This window comes from Coenobita brevimanus, chromosome 8 (genome assembly GCF_032717465.1).
Source record: "Coenobita brevimanus isolate Jiangsu-jjx chromosome 8, ASM3271746v2, whole genome shotgun sequence".
NCBI classification, from domain to species: Eukaryota; Metazoa; Arthropoda; class Malacostraca; order Decapoda; family Coenobitidae; genus Coenobita; species Coenobita brevimanus.
In genome coordinates, this window is record NC_136961.1 from 47534957 (window position 1) to 47550787 (window position 15831).

The 15831-nt window shown below is 40.5% G+C and overlaps 1 protein-coding gene across 1 annotated transcript in view; it reads left to right on the forward strand.

The window, feature by feature from the left end:
- MED26 (mediator complex subunit 26) overlaps positions 1 to 10835 on the forward strand; it is a 31161-nt gene extending 20326 nt beyond the window's left edge. The window contains exons 5-6 of the mRNA XM_080278773.1: positions 8036 to 8110; positions 8777 to 10835. Coding sequence (XP_080134899.1) covers positions 8036 to 8110; positions 8777 to 10393 — 1692 coding nt within the window. The 3' untranslated portion in view covers positions 10394 to 10835. The remainder of the gene's footprint in view (positions 1 to 8035; positions 8111 to 8776) is intronic.
- Positions 10836 to 15831: the final 4996 nt, after the last annotated feature.

Consider the following 15831-nt stretch of genomic DNA (forward strand, 5'->3'; position numbering starts at 1 on the left):
AACTCAGACTTGCCCTTGCCAAGCAAGTTAGTGTCATTGCAGAACGTACCGGTAAGGCACTCAAGCATACTGAGATGTTCAGAAATATTTTACCGGTACAGTATTATGAAATACACATCTGGTAGTCATTGTGGAACAAAGAAGAGTGTCAATTTAGTACTCGAATCTTGATTTATAGTGTAGTGGGCAGAATCTGTAATGGTACTCCTCCCCTTCTGATGATAGCTTCTGTATGTTCTTGGGGCCTAGGCTCATCTGGAAATAAAACTAGTGGATTGCAGGTTGACGTTGTCCTTTTGCAACCCACGGTTCTTTCAAAGGATGGGGGGGGGAGCTGAGGGACATTTGTATGACCAGGCACAGTGCCTGGTTATCAGTGCTGCCATAAGATATCCGTCTCCAACACCAGTGAATTGTATTCCACTACAGTATTTGCAAATTCCAGTTTGCCTGTTGCTAGTGCTTTGTTCTTTATCTCCTCCTAGCCAGGGTTAGCTTTCATGCTATGGTACTGATAATATAAACCATGAGTGAGTTAACTGACAGCCACACTTTAAAGATATTGATGTGACTTCAAACTTCCATACAGATTCGTAGTTGGTTCTTGCTGTCATTAAGCATTTTTTTTTTTTTTTTTTTCCAACTTGAAAGAAATGTCAGGTTGTGAAGAAATTAAAAACTATCTTTAGTCACTCCAGTATGATAGGCTCCCATGAACTGCCATGTGACGCTGATTACTGTACAAGAATGCTGTACAGTATAAAAAAAAAAAAAAAAAAAAATCACCTTCTTGAAATTAAATAGGATTGTTTAATATTAAGTTTTTCTTATTAATAGTTCATTAGGCAAGCACTGTTTAGTAATATTACACAAGCCTGGTGGTGGAGTGCTTAGAATGCCCCAGCCAGAGTGAGAGCCATGTACCTTATAGGTTTGATCCCCAGATTTTCGATCATGTACCCTTGTTTTATGCATCAGTGTTTCATGGGAAATTGGCACACAAATTGAATCATGTAAATCGTTTCATAAGAACAATTGGTTTTTATTGTGTTGTTTTGTTGATAAAGGCACCAACATAATTGCATGCATCAGCCTTGATCACCTAATGTCGGCTTTCCACGCTGCTAGATTTCAGGCATCCTTCTTATTCAGCCCCTTATCCCTGAGGTCACACTCTATGACCTCCTCCCAGGTCTTTTTTGGTCTGCCTTTTGCAACCCTATCCACAACGTTCACACTTCTCACTTTGCACCCAGTTTTCATCCCCCATCCTCTCCACATGCCCAAACCATATCAGTCTACCTGTCCTCATCACAACACCAATACTCTCCAGTCCCACCCTTCTCATGACTCCTCCATCGTAAACCTAGTCCCCCTAGACCTCACATTCAAGGATGCACTGCGAATCCACTTAAACATTGTCATTTCTGTATGTTTGATCCATCGAATATCCTCTTCCATTACTGCCCAGGTCTCACTACCATACGGCATTACACTCCTAACGAGTTACATGCTGCACATAAAAATCCTTCAGCACAGAAGGAGAGCCCTCTCAGTGTCAGGAGAGGCAACAGCTCCCTGAATTTCTCCCAACCACTCCTCACTCTAGCCACAGAGCTAACTCCAGCCCACCTCCAGCACATATCGTGTTTCCCAAGAAACAGAACTCTTCCACACACTCAAGACTCACCAGCAAGATCAGTCCTATGTGCCTGACAATCTCCACATGCTCTCTTCGACACACCACACACACGAAACCGTGTTATCTTTCAGTTTGTCTCTGATACCATTACGGTACATCTCTTATGCATCCACTTATCACAAACACTGAACAAGATGGAATTACTTCCCATGCCCTTGTGGCAAACCACACATGGCCTCTAAACCTCTGAAAATCCACACATTTTCCTCGAGTCCACCATTTGTCCCTATTCAAAATTTTCCTCCCCTCAAACAGGTGCATAAAAACACAGCAATCAAAAATAGTGGAGGAGTGAATAAAAATATAATGGTCTGTATCTGTCTTTAGCCAGACAACTCAGTCCCATAAGGGGTGGCCATAAACAAATCGCCTCCATATCGCCCTGTCCTCTGCCATTTCGTTGCCCTCCTAGCAGCTCACACCCCCTTCTCTCATATACCTCTCCACTCCATCCCTCTATCTCATCCTCAGTGTTCCCCTCCACCTAACTTACATACACTCTCCTTCTTTGTCTCACACCCTCTATCCTCTCTACATGGCCAAACAATCTCAGTGTATTTCTCAGCGCTTTCTGTCACCACCACATCCTCCTCCTTCACTTCCTCATTTGTCACTGTCTCTCTTCATGTAACTCTACATGCTCCTCTCAGATAATTCATTTCCACTGCTCTCACTTAAGTTTTGTCCTTCCAACAAGGTCCAAGCTTTGTTTCCATACATCAGAGTTGGTACTGGTATCACGATACTTTCATGGAACATCGTTTTTACCTCCTGTATAATGGCAATATCCGGTAAATGAAATTTCAGTTCGTCGATATGTGGAATTTTAACTCTCCTCTAATCCCTAAAGACTGATGCCCTTAGTATCACTCCCCAGCTTAGTTAAAGGCAGTCATTTTGAATGTCACTGGGGAGACTTAATTGTAGATCAGCTATTTTGCCATCCAAAAACAGGTAGAGGTTGATAGTGCCATGTTAGCATTTTGTGCAGACGGAACCCATGCCAAACAGGGGTCTACTGTCACTCTATCAAGGATCATTTAATCTTTAAATACTGTACTCTGAACTACAGTAGCCTAGCTATGGGCCACTACACCTCTAAGGGGGTAATATGCTGTTAAGGGATTTAATCACCCCCTCACTAGGCAACGATGGCCATGTAGCCCCGCTAGGGTTACAGGAGCTTGCTACCACACCTGGCAACGGTGGCCCGTGAGAGGCTGAAACTCGCAACCTCGTGATTACTAGTCGGGCACTCTACTTCTGAGCCACTGCACCCCCCCCTAATATGCAGTTAGCTGTTTAATGTTCACCGTTTAATTTAATTTATTGTGAGGCTGAATTTTTGAAGAATATGTTATAGCTTAGGTATTTAATGGCTTAAACTTGTTAAGTAGTGTCCTCTAAGTAAGGCCATTTTTATCAGTCACTACTTTGAGGTAGCTACAGTACTGGTATCATCAGAATATACATATCGTAACCACATTCATATGAGTAAGAAATTATGTTATTAGCCAATCCAATGTTACCTTCATCTAAGTGAAAGGGACCTGAGTCTAGGCTGCTGTAGTCCAGAATGTACTGTACCAGTACAGTATAGGACTGGTAATAGTCAAGAGGCCAAATTATGCCCTTAGCAGCCTTTTTCATAAAGCAAAGAAACCATCAAACCATTGCACTGAAGGCATGGGCATGTATGACTTAGTTGTGTACCATCAGACCATTAAATTACATGAATTTAGGTTTAGATCCCAATTAACCTTAATGTACTGTAAAAAGTGTTTAACCAGAAATATCAGGACGTGTCGTGGATGTTTTTGTTAGTAAACCCCTGATATACAGGACCCTCTTTTAACGAATTTCTTTTTAACAACCACCTTGAGCTGGCCAAACATTATCTTCTTTTAACAAATTATCATTCAGTAAATGAATGGATGTGCAGGAAAACTTACCATCATGGCATTCCTACACACACACACACACACACACACACACACACACACACATATATATCCCGCAGAACACCACATCAGTCCCTGGGTGATCAGCATTGTGGGAGGAGCCATAAATAGAGCTTTAAGTTATTGTGTATGACTGCAAGCCCAAACGATGCTCTGTATTTAACGATCTTTGTTCGGTAAAAGCCTTGACACCAGGGAAATTACTGAACAGCATGGTGTTCAGCTTTAACGAATTATCGGCTATAATGCCGAGGGTCTGGTATCAATTAGTACGTTATATCAAGGGTATACTGTACCTCTGGGCACCAGCAGTGTTAGTACAGTGGCTGGAGATAATTTTCAAACTTAATACCGGTAGCTATCTCCCAGTAACAACATCCACTCTCTGTCAGCAGACTTGTGTTAATTATGCACTGCTGGGATTTCCCAGTATTACAGTGTTGTGTAACCCTGTCAGTCTGATGAAGTTTTCATATTTGTCTTGCTGTCTTCAGCCAAGTTTGTTTGTTTTGATAAACTTTTCAAATTGGATGGGTTTGACATACCAATAGCCTTCAGAGCCCCCCTTCACTACTAGAGACCTTTCCAGAGTTTAATATTACCATTTGATGGTAGCCTGACAAAAATGAGAAGTACCGGTACTGCACTGTATATTTTTGGATTGAAGAGGCCGAGGGTAGTTTATATATGTGAAGGGTTATGGGAATGTAAATATTTCTTGAAAAAGATAGGTAACTACTGCCAGATAGATTCACTTGATGTACTGAGGCCCAGTTACATTCAGAAATAACATAGCTATTAGTATAGGGTTGGCTTGTTTTCTAAGTGTTATGCTTGCTTACATTGTTGATCACTGGTGGGCTAGTTGTGGAAGCAGTTATTAAGTCATTGTTTTTTCTTTGCTCACAGTTTTGATCCATAAAAATTGTTTTAGGAAGTAGCTGATATTCCTTTTTAGGATAACTTTCCCATAGTGTCCTGTTACAGTTGCTTCAGCCTGCTAGATACACGAGTTTTGTCCATTATTTTGGTGCAGTATGTGGGATATGTTTATCATGCAGACTGGCCTGGCATCAGTAGGCTACTGGTGTAGAAGTACAGTATAGGAGTACTGCCTACTGGCACTATATTTATAGTTTGTTATATTCCAACAGGCTTTGACTTAACCTTCTTTAGAGCTACAGGAGTTGGGTGTAGATTCCCTAAGGGTTCCAGGTTGAAGCTCCTTAGCTCCTTAGTGATCTGGTATTTAGAATTTCGGTAAATCCACTCATTGCACAATATCCCTATGACTATAGGCATCATTTGTTTGTACAGGAAGGAGTTTCAAGCCAACAGTACAGTGGAATGATTATCATCTCAGTTTTACAGCATAGGAAATCCTTGTTATTTCACCATTTTCTTGGTCCTCTTTTTAAATTAAGTCCACAGTAACTTAAAGGGCATAGTTATGCTCCATTGCTACCTTAAAGGTGTTTTGTCAGTTTCTTCCTGTTTGGAAAAAAAATAATTTTTGAAACCCAACTTTTACTTTTAACAAGAACTGCCTTTACTATAAAGGTTATGACCAATTTTTAAGAATGTGTTGCTTAGTTACCACAGAGGCTTCATCCCTAGGCATTCCCACATAGCAGTATTGACCTATTGATTCTTAGTGTCCCCTTACTTCCCCATCCTTTATTATGGGATTATTGATCAAGTGGTTATACTAAAATGAATCAAGACTAGTTTCTCCAACAATAGTGTGTAAGTGAGGACTAAGAATATTTACAGTAGAGTATGTTATTAATATTGAGTGCATATCATGATTTGGAACTCAGTTGGAGGACCCGTATTTCCTCCAGTAGATCGTGGAGGCACTGGAGGGGAAAGAAGAGATGCTTTATTTTTTTTTTTTTTTTTAATTTTTTTTTTTTTTTTTTGACCATCCATACAGTATGAGGAAAGAAAAAAAAATTTTTGCTTGTGAAAAGCAAGCATGAGTAGCATCAAAGTTTGATTGGAAGTTGGAGGTTGTTGCAACTCGTTGTGTACTGATGCTTACCTCCTTTAACCGGTAATCATTCTTATGTCTTAGGGCCTTATGGTAGATGGCTTAGGCTGCTTTATAGCATCTCTTCCTTAGTTATTTATTTTAAAATCTTGTATGATAAATCATTAAGACAAAATTGCTGATACTAAAAGTATATAAACAAAACAATGGAAGTGTGTAATAATCTTCATTGCTAAGAACAAGGTGTAATATTGTCTGCCATACCACCATGGTCCATTAATGAAGCTGTTCAGGTGTAGTGAAGGAGTGCCATGACATGTAAGAATGGCCTGATATTCTCTGGTCAGAAATTTTGACTAGGTATTGCCATAATTTTTTAATTGCAGAATTAGTTGTTTTTTTTAGTTCATTGTTACTATACCTGGCAAAGTCTTCCCTGTTACATTAAGAAGTCTCCCCCTCCCTCTTATTAATTTAGCAGTTATGGAAACAGAATCCTTGGCTAATAACATACCGGTAATTTAGGATTCCTCCATACTGATTATTAAGGGAGAAGGTAAATTACAGTTATAAAGTGGTAGGTGGGGGTGCCTGCCATCCACACACTCGAAATAGTGCTGCTCACGGGTGATTGCCCTTTCCTTTCTTCCTTCCTTCTTTCCATCCTTCCTCTTCTGTCTTTCTTTCCTTCTTTCTTCCTCTTCCTTCTGTTTATGGGCGACTCTACATTGAGTGACAAGCCAAATGGTTTCCTGTACACCAGGAAACCATTCACTATGCTGGTTGGTAACCATATAACCAAACTGTAATGTCTGGTGGTTTAGTGGGTAATTAATGTACCCCAACTGGATTGAGCCTGTGTAAGTTTATATCCAAGGGGTGGTTATTGCTCACATAATGACACTCAGGGATGTGTGAGGCTGGTCACTTTCATGTTAAATGTTAGGACCAACTTGCCTAGCCCTGGGCTCCTGCATTCCTCATGGGGCTACACAGGATTAGATGATGTATGTATATACTGTATGTGATAATTGGGGCTTCACTTTGTCATTACATACTCCTTGGCACTGTACAGTATTATGATAAGGTATATACAGTACATTAGGTAAAATAATTCCTTGATTTTACTAATGGAAAGTTATTGTACCATACTGTACTTATATTGAGACTTGCTAAAGTATATTTGTGGTTGGTATTCCAGATATTCATGATCTGTGTATTAATTGATTGGTGATATTGCCTTGTTTGCTAATAGAGTACCCTATCAGAAGATTTGGCTAAACCCACTGCAAAGGATGTGACTCCCAGGCTTGCAGCATCTTGCAGTTATAAAAACTGCATCTTCAGCTGTTGCCACAGGATAAGATTAAGTATGCCAGGCAGGCAGGACTGCTTAGTAACACCTGAACCTTGGTGGTAGTGCTGGTAACCCCAACATTCAATACCAACTGTATGTGTTTTTGGTTGTTGAGAGTATAATGGGTCTTATCTTCACTTTGATGTCTTGTTTTATGTTTGGTAATGCTTAAAATTGTATATTGATATTAGAGGTGTAAATTATCATAGTTGCATGTAACTTGGCAATAGGTAGTTTAACTGTAGTAGGTTACCATGATAGCAAGAAACAGCAACATACCTGTAACTACAGTTGCAGTTATTAGTGATGGGTGATGTTGAATGGTAAGAGTAGGGAATCATAGATTTGCTGACTTCATCTCCTGACTTGGTTAACAGTTTTGCCAGATTTGGTCTCTTCCTTCTTGTCTGGGAACACATATTTAGCTTGTTGAGCAATTAATTCTATTTTGTTTAAGTTAAGAGAAGGTAATGTACCTTCCACCACACATCACTACGATACCCACATACCACCACCATACTTTAACTGCCACCTTTAATTTGTTTTTTCCAGCTCTAATGATGTTTCATTGTTGTACTGGAAGAAGAAATAATCTGTTCTTTGGTAGAATTTATCAAGGTTTGGCCTTCAGGTTGTGTGTCAGCCCTGTTACCCTCATTCAGTGTTTGGAGACCTGGTTATCTAGTGAACTAAGGCATTTCAAACAGGTGTGACCCATTAGAGTTTCATTCTGAGGGGTGGTAGGGATTACTTGTTCATATGCAGGCACTTAGGGGGAAGCAAATGATCACTGCCATCTTAATGTCTGGATAGTGTAGCTTAGTCTCAGGTTCCTGTGCACCTAATGGGGGAGCATAAAATTTCCATTTGTTTGTTAATTACCATTGTAAGAGTACTCTGTTCTTTATATTACAGGTCACAAATATGAAAAAAGTTATGGCAGTGGTTTTTGGTAGCTGCTTCTATCATTTTATATTTGTTCAAAGTACTGCTATAAGATTACCCTGCTCTGTGTTTTACAGGTTACAGATATGGCAGCATGCATGGAACTTATCAGCAAGCTGGAGAGAACTCCTATCACAAAGGAGGTCTTGGAGGTAAGGTGATTTTATGTTTACTGTAGTGCTGTGGTTGTTATGGAGAGTCTGTCTGTTTATAGCCAGATGCTTTAATCCTGGGGATGAGCACAAACAAAACACATTGTCACCCTGTTATCTGCTAGCAGGAACTCTCTGTTAGTATTTTTCAACCCCAGTTTCATCAACATGCAGGTGTAAGTTGCCCATCTCCAGTCTACCATCCTCCTTCCTGAAGGGTAGAGAAGGAACTGAAGGATATATGTATATCCAGACAGCATAGTGGCCCAGTTATATTGGTGCCACCACACGAAAGTGTCCTTTTCAGCACTGCTCTCTCTGGTAAAGGAGGCCATTGGAATTTTGTGTCAAGGGCAGCAATTGTAGCTATATAGATTGCATACTGTCTGGACTACTTTCCTACTTAACTTTTATGGCCTTATTTTTAAAATATGGTCCATAGAGGTGTAGGTCAGGACTGTGATTGTACCAGTTTAGAACACTTAAGGATAGGAAGTAGCCAGACTGCTTTCCACTTTATATAATGCAGTCAGCAAGATTAAAAGGCCAGACTTGTATTAGCCACTTCCTTCAAGTGTTTCAGCAATAATTATTTCAGTTTTATATTTTGTTTTGTGAATGTTTGTTGCCATCTGTTGTCTAATATTTTACTGTACTTGTTTTCAGTCCACCCGATTAGGAAGGTACATCAACAATATCCGAAGAAAGACAACCCACCAAGAGCTGTACCGGCGGTCCAAGGATCTGGTGCGCAAATGGCGGAAGGAGGTGCTGGCAGATGGTGTCAATGGAGCTGCTGGTGCCGGGGCACCTGGACCTGGCGGGACGGGGACAGTGGGCACAGCGGGTGGGGCTGGGACAGGCAACGGGCACACACTTACCCCAAACTCCCCATCCTCCCTACCGTCCAGTGGCAACACCAGTCCAGGCCTGTTGTCTGCTCCCACCACTCCCTCCACCCTTGTCCAGCGAACCTGCATCGCCTCCCCCACCCTCACCACCGCCCACTCAGCCCGCCCACTCAAGCCCATGTCTCCTGCCTTGTTACGGGGACGGGTCTTGAGCCCGGGATGTAGTCCCGCCTTAGCTTCGGTCTCGCCAGCCATCACACCCCCCTTGGCAACGCCTGCCCGACCGCGCTCCCGCCCACAGTCTCCCGCCGTTAACCCTAGCCTGCGACAGCCACCTAGAGCTGATGCCTCTTCCTATGCTCCAAGTACAGAAAATGTAGCAAAAACCAATACAGCTAATAAGAGGCTGAGAAAAGATGAAGAGGAAGTTAGTGATATTCCAGTGGCCAAGCGACCTAGAAACAATGTTACTAATGGTTTTGATGAGGACAGTAGAGACAGTTTTTCCAGTGTTTTAAGTAATGATTGTACTAAGGGTACTAGTGATAGTGGTAAATCTAAAAGGACAGCCAATACACACCCACTAACTAAAAGAAAACAAAATGTGTCTGAGGCACCTCATTCTACCAGTGCTGCAGACCAGCTTCAACAGAAAATGGCTGCTCTTCCCATGACCACCAAGGCCTCAAAAGTGAAAACCACTTCTCAGATAGTTGCTGAACTAGCAGAACGAAAGGGAGACAGCAAACTAGCAGAGAGAGCAACAAAGCTAGAGGAACAGCATGTGAGGGAATTATCTAACCCTGCAGCAACTCTGGGTATGGGTCGGACAGTTGACATGGCTGTTGTGTCTCGAAATAAGATGGACCACTTGCAGCGTTTCCTCAGTTCACAGCCTAGTCCTGCCTCAGATGACATGTCAGTGGGAGACGATGAAGACAGGGGTTCTGTGTCCACTGAAACTGAGGCTCGGGAGTCTGGGAGTGTCCCTGCCTCCCCTGCGCCGCCCCATCAAGGTAGTGCTCCAGTACCTAATCCACTTCCAGTTACCCCGAGTAACCTAGATTTATTGGGTGTCATGTCATGTGAAACGGCTGAGGAAATCCTGGCCCGCCTTCCCCCTCTAGATGCTTCCAGTAAGTTGTGGCAGGACGAGGAAGAACAAATTGAAGCACAAGAACAAGAAGATAGATCTGGGGGTCATAGTGATTCTGAGGGTAATGAAAGCGAGGACGAAACTGAGAGGTTGGTGCATAAGTCAAAAAAGGTGCCTCCAGAAAAAGTAGAAATGCTGCACTCTAGTAACCTGGATTGTCAAAATGGAAATTTTGATGTAGATGGAAAGTTTCGAGAATGGCACGAGGTGATCATCAAGAAAGGCTACCAGGATGACCCCCTGGTAGTGTTGCCTTATGTGATAACTGACTTTTGAAACACAAATTGTTTACAATGAAGTGTGGTGGCTGCAGGAAGTATAAAAGAGGCTCCCTTAGAGAAAAAATGGGTTTCATTCATTTGCATATTTTCTCAAACCACAGGAGACATGTTAGTCTATTCTTGTTAGTCTGTTTGTATTTTCTGTGTGTGATATTCATTTATGTTTTCTTTGAATAAGTCTTTTGAAAGTGTATCTATATGTACATGGATATATAGTTAAAAGAATGGCAATGTTATTAATGCTAACCTTGCTTCTGTTGCTTCAAGTTTTCTTTGAAGACAACCTGAAAATATACAAGAAGTTTTAGGATTAAGTCTTTACAGTGCCTAAAGGAAGTGAGTTGAGGATTTTAGTTAATGTAGGGATAGTGTCATGCAACCAGTCAACAAAAGTAATAATAGAATGCATGTTAACATTATGTCCCTTCAACACTAAATCCTGGAACTCACTTGTTTCTATTCACCCATTATGAAGTCAGTACAGTTGCCTTCAGAAACTTTTCCATATCCAGACTAAGGATAATTTATTTGTTATTAAAATGGTGAAATGGTTTGGGTTAAGTCTACATCAGGCATTTTGCACAATGGCCAAATATACATGAAATAACCGTATTGTATGTGGTGGTAGGATAGTCATGTGTGAACCCTCAGATCTATTGGTCACCGGAAATTATCATATTTAGTACTATGGTATATGCACATACCGTGCAGTGCCTCCAGAAAATGTCATCACTGTGGTGCTCGTTGGTTTCACAGTGGGTCATGTTCTAAGTAGCTTTGGAGATTTCATACATCTTCAGTAGTGAATTATTGTGCACATTATAGTTCAGTATCTACATGTATGAGAACTTGAAGGTTTAATGAACAAACTAAATCAGTAAGGAAAAGATTCTGTGATGCCTCCCATGCTGTTTGGAATACTGCCCTTGACACCTTTATTTTTTAGGTTAATGAGTTCATTTGTTTCAAAATATTCATTGTTTATGCTGTCTTAATGCTTCAGCCTGATGACATATTTTTATTTTACTCCTGTCTTCAAATGATGTTCAGCTCAGGAAGGTTCTCTTGTATCAGATGAATTTATGAAGCCTGCATCTCTGTCTGATTCCTCCAGTTTGAAGTCTCTGAAGCTATTGGGAAAAAAAAAAAAAAAAGTCCCTGGAGATAGTAGAAATAAAACGAAGAAAAACATTGATTGTAATAAAGGGTTTAATAGAAATAGCAGGCTTGCATGTAAATAAGAAGTTTTGGAGGATATCTTCAAAATTATAAATACAGTAGTGTGGAAGGGGAGGGGGAGACTGATGAAGAGGTCAAGGATAAGGCAGACTGTTGATAGTTTTCCTGACAGGTTTCTTGTTGTCTGGACCGTACCTCACCCTGACCTTAGGTGGGAAAAAAGGTTGGGATGATGGTGATATCTGCTGTGAAGGGGGAGTAGAGGGAGGGGGAGACAGGATGGCATCAAGATATATATGAATGAAGGTGATGTTAGAGGGAATGCAACCTGTTGACAGAGGATAGGGTGACATGGAATCTTTTTGACCACCTCCTTTGGGCTTAAGGAATCTGGCTGCAGGTATATAAAAAGTCATCCAGTGTTCCTGAATGTAAAGTCAAAAAGTAAAGACACCTTTTTGGAGGCACTGTACAGTACTTGGTTCATTACGTACTAAACACTGTGCACATCATAAAGTTCATTGTGTTTGCTAGTGCTCTGTGTATGATTAGTTGTTGCTACTGTCTTGCAGTCCCTACTTATTACATAGCATGATACAGTATTCCTATGAGTTTTGGAGGCATTCTTGTACCACTGCCTTAGCTATTTATTTAGTATACTACTACTAATTATTCTCCTGTATGTTGTTTGTCTTTTGAATATCAATATGATTGCATAAACACATGAGAATGCTAACAAACCATATGCAGAAATAAGTTGGTAAGGAAGGTATGCTAGGGAGCCACCTTAACCAATGAGAACGTGGAAAGCTGACTTACTATCTGTCATTATTATGAATTATTGCCCAAGTCTTAAAGTTCATTCCAAATTACAGTAGTTTTACTTGGCCACAGCTCATGGCCCTCCATACTAGCCAATAGTCCCTCACTATAACTTTTACCACCAGTTAATATTGGTTTTAAATGAACTGTAATTACAGGTGAGAGTTTCAGTGCAGGAGTATGGGCAGGTGTGGAAGAGTTCGAGAGTTTGCGGAGTGTTATTCCAATTTGGAATAGACTATCACTACCTTATCCTTAACTAGCTCAAAACTGATTCTACATAGCAAGCTGTGATATTGTCTGCATTGTTATTTTACATTAACTTAATGCAGGGATACTTTTAAATTTTCATGGGAATCAGTTTGACCTTGCCCTGTAATGTAGTGTTTTTCATGCCTGACAATTATTTGTTTGGGCTTTTGTGAGGCATTAGGGCATCTGAATCCAGTTATTTTCTTTGACCACTTTACCCCATAATGTATTTTTTATTGTTGCTACCACCAGATTTTTTCTTTCTTTTTTCAGTAATTGTTATTGCTAGCACCAGGTGGTTTTTAATCCAGTGACTTATTGCTAATACCTGATGGTTTTCATCCCAACAACTGATATTGCTGCCACCAGATATTTTTTTTCCCAGTGGCTTATCCTTATCAGTGATTATGGTTGCTTTCACCAAATTATTTTAATTGTAATTTGGAGACACTGAACTAGAGGAGTTAGATATTGTTTTCAGTTCTGTCTATCGTTACTTGAGATCTGTCATATGTTGAATAAAATAGGTTGTAAATAACTTCTTGGTGTGGCCCAGTCTTACCTCTGTGTGACCTCGATGGACTGCAGATTGAATTTGCTCTTCTCACTCAGTCCATCCTCCATTTGGGGGATTGGGAGAGAGTCAAGTGACATTTGTATAACCATGCAGCAGAGCCACCCAGTTATTTCAGTGCCACCAGGCAGGTGTTGATAAAAAATATGTGATGGGCTTGAAGGGGTTAACTGTGGGCATGAGACACATCAGGTCTGAGGGTTCATACCTACCCCACATGGATTGTGGGCTGGGACTGATACAGGTATTCTCATCAGCAAAGGAGGCTCTATGGCACCTCTTCCTTATCAGTTTGTTTCTGCATATGGCACTGTAACATTCTTATGTACACTAGGGTGATTATGCAATCTGTATCTGTATTAAAAAAGAAAAAAACATACAAAAGATGCAATATGCACAATAAAGAACTAAGGAAGATGTGCAAGGAAGCCTCCCTACCCCATGGGAGTAGAGGCTTGAAGCACACTGATAAACTTATGATCAACCCCCTCTCATAACTTGGGTTTTGATTTGCAGGAAGAACGGGGGGTATAGGATGTTTCTCTTTCACGTTGTTTATAAAAGTTCCAACATGCTTGCAAACATTGGGTTTGGTTCCCTAATGGCAGTTCTCCATCCTGATTGACCTCCAGCAGTCTTTGTTCGGTCCCTTATCCCTGAGGCCATGCTTGATGACCTCCTAAGTCTTTTTTTTTTTTTTTTTTTCCACACCCAGTTGTCATCCTCCATCCTCTCCACATGTACAAACCATCACAATCTACCCCTCATCACAACACTAGCACATGCAAATCCCATCCTTCCTCTCAACTCTATTCATGATTCAAACCTCCTCATGCCTGTCATTCAGGGATCCACAACACATCCATCTAATCATTCTACTTCTGCACACTTGAGCCTCTGAATAACGTCTTCTTTTGCTGTCCAAGTCTCATTACTGTACGGCATTACACTCGTGTCACTTGCTGCATAAAAGGATTCCATATTGTGGAGGGAAAGCCCTTTGTATTAGGAGGGGCAGCAACTCCCTATGCTTCTTCCAACTACTCCTTACCCTTGCCATCAAGTTAGCGTCAGCCCCACCTCCACTGAAAGATTCTCAGAGAACAAAATTCCACACACATTAGGGACTCTTTAGTAAGAATAGTCCTTTCCCACCTCTCTTCTGTATGCTCTCCCTTACATACTGCACACTCAAAATTGGCATTATTTTGCAGCTTGCCCTTCCTTTCCTTGCCCTTCCTGTGAAAGCTATATTCTTTCTGCAAAAACAAAGTCTTCGTTATAAGGGGAAAATTATCATGAATTATTTTTTGTGTGTGCTGGAAGATTGAGGGAATGAGAAGGCAGAAATTGCCGACAGCTCTCAGTTTTTCTGGCAAATGAAAAGTCTGTCCTACAAGAGGGCATTAATCATGAGTTTCTTTGTGAGTCTGGGCCTAGCATCTCGTACAGAAGAGAATGTGTGCAGCAAAGTTCATGATAACCAGTCCAGCATGACAGTATTTTATTTTGTTGACCACTTTAATTTGATGATGCATGTGATTTTCTGCTACTGCTGTCACCAGATGATTTTGTTAAGTTTTGGAGAGACTTGGAAGTGGAGGAGTTATAGCCATCATTAATTCCATAAGTACTTGGTGTATCCAAAATTGAATACAGTCATCCGGTAGTGGTGCGAATATAATATATAAGTACATCATCAGATGGATGAGGTTTAATGGGGAAGATATAAGAGGGATAATCAGGAGTTGGCTGTAAAGTCTGGCTGGTTGTCGTATATCTGTGATTGTTCCACTGTCTTGAAGAATTAGTATAATGTGAAGGAAGTAGAAAGAAAAGGATGCCTTGTGCTCATATGTATTGTCATTTTATGCCAAAGAATCAACACTAATGATCTGCAAGCAGAAACTGCGTTTTCTGTACAAGGATAATCTTCAATTCCTCCATGACTAATTTAGTTGCATTCCTCTACTGTGAATGGCAAAGGAACATTCGTATATTGTAATATTCTAAGTGGCCTTGGAGATTTCATAATACTGTACAGTAGCTCATCCTTTGTGAATTATTCTGCACATTGCACCTCATCCTGTTCAATGCAATTGGTGCATACTGTGTCAAAACAAATCAGTTACACACAAGATAATGCCAAGGTGTAATATGCAAAATAAACCACGAAAGAAGTACTGTGAAGCTTCCAATACCAAGTAGAATATGATAACACATTGTTTTATCAGCATTTCCATTTGACCAGTTGCTGCCTTAGGATTTTACCTGGACTTTGCAACTTACAATAAAGAGAGAGATGATGGTGGGCTATTTAGCTAAGTGATGGATACTGTATTTGGATTCATGAGTTTTTTGTGGCCATTCTCTGTAACAGTGCTACTTTAACTCAAAATTTTGATCATTGGATTCAAGTGAATTTTTTTGTGGCCATACTCCGTAATCTTGCTTTTCAATATATGGATTCATATAAGTTTCTTGAGACCAGGCTCTGTAATCTTTGCTACTCTAACTTTTTTTTTTTAAATTATTATTATTTTTTTTTCCAGATATCTTCCTGAAAACTGTTTGATATTGTAGAGCGCAGAACTTTTTTGTGTTTT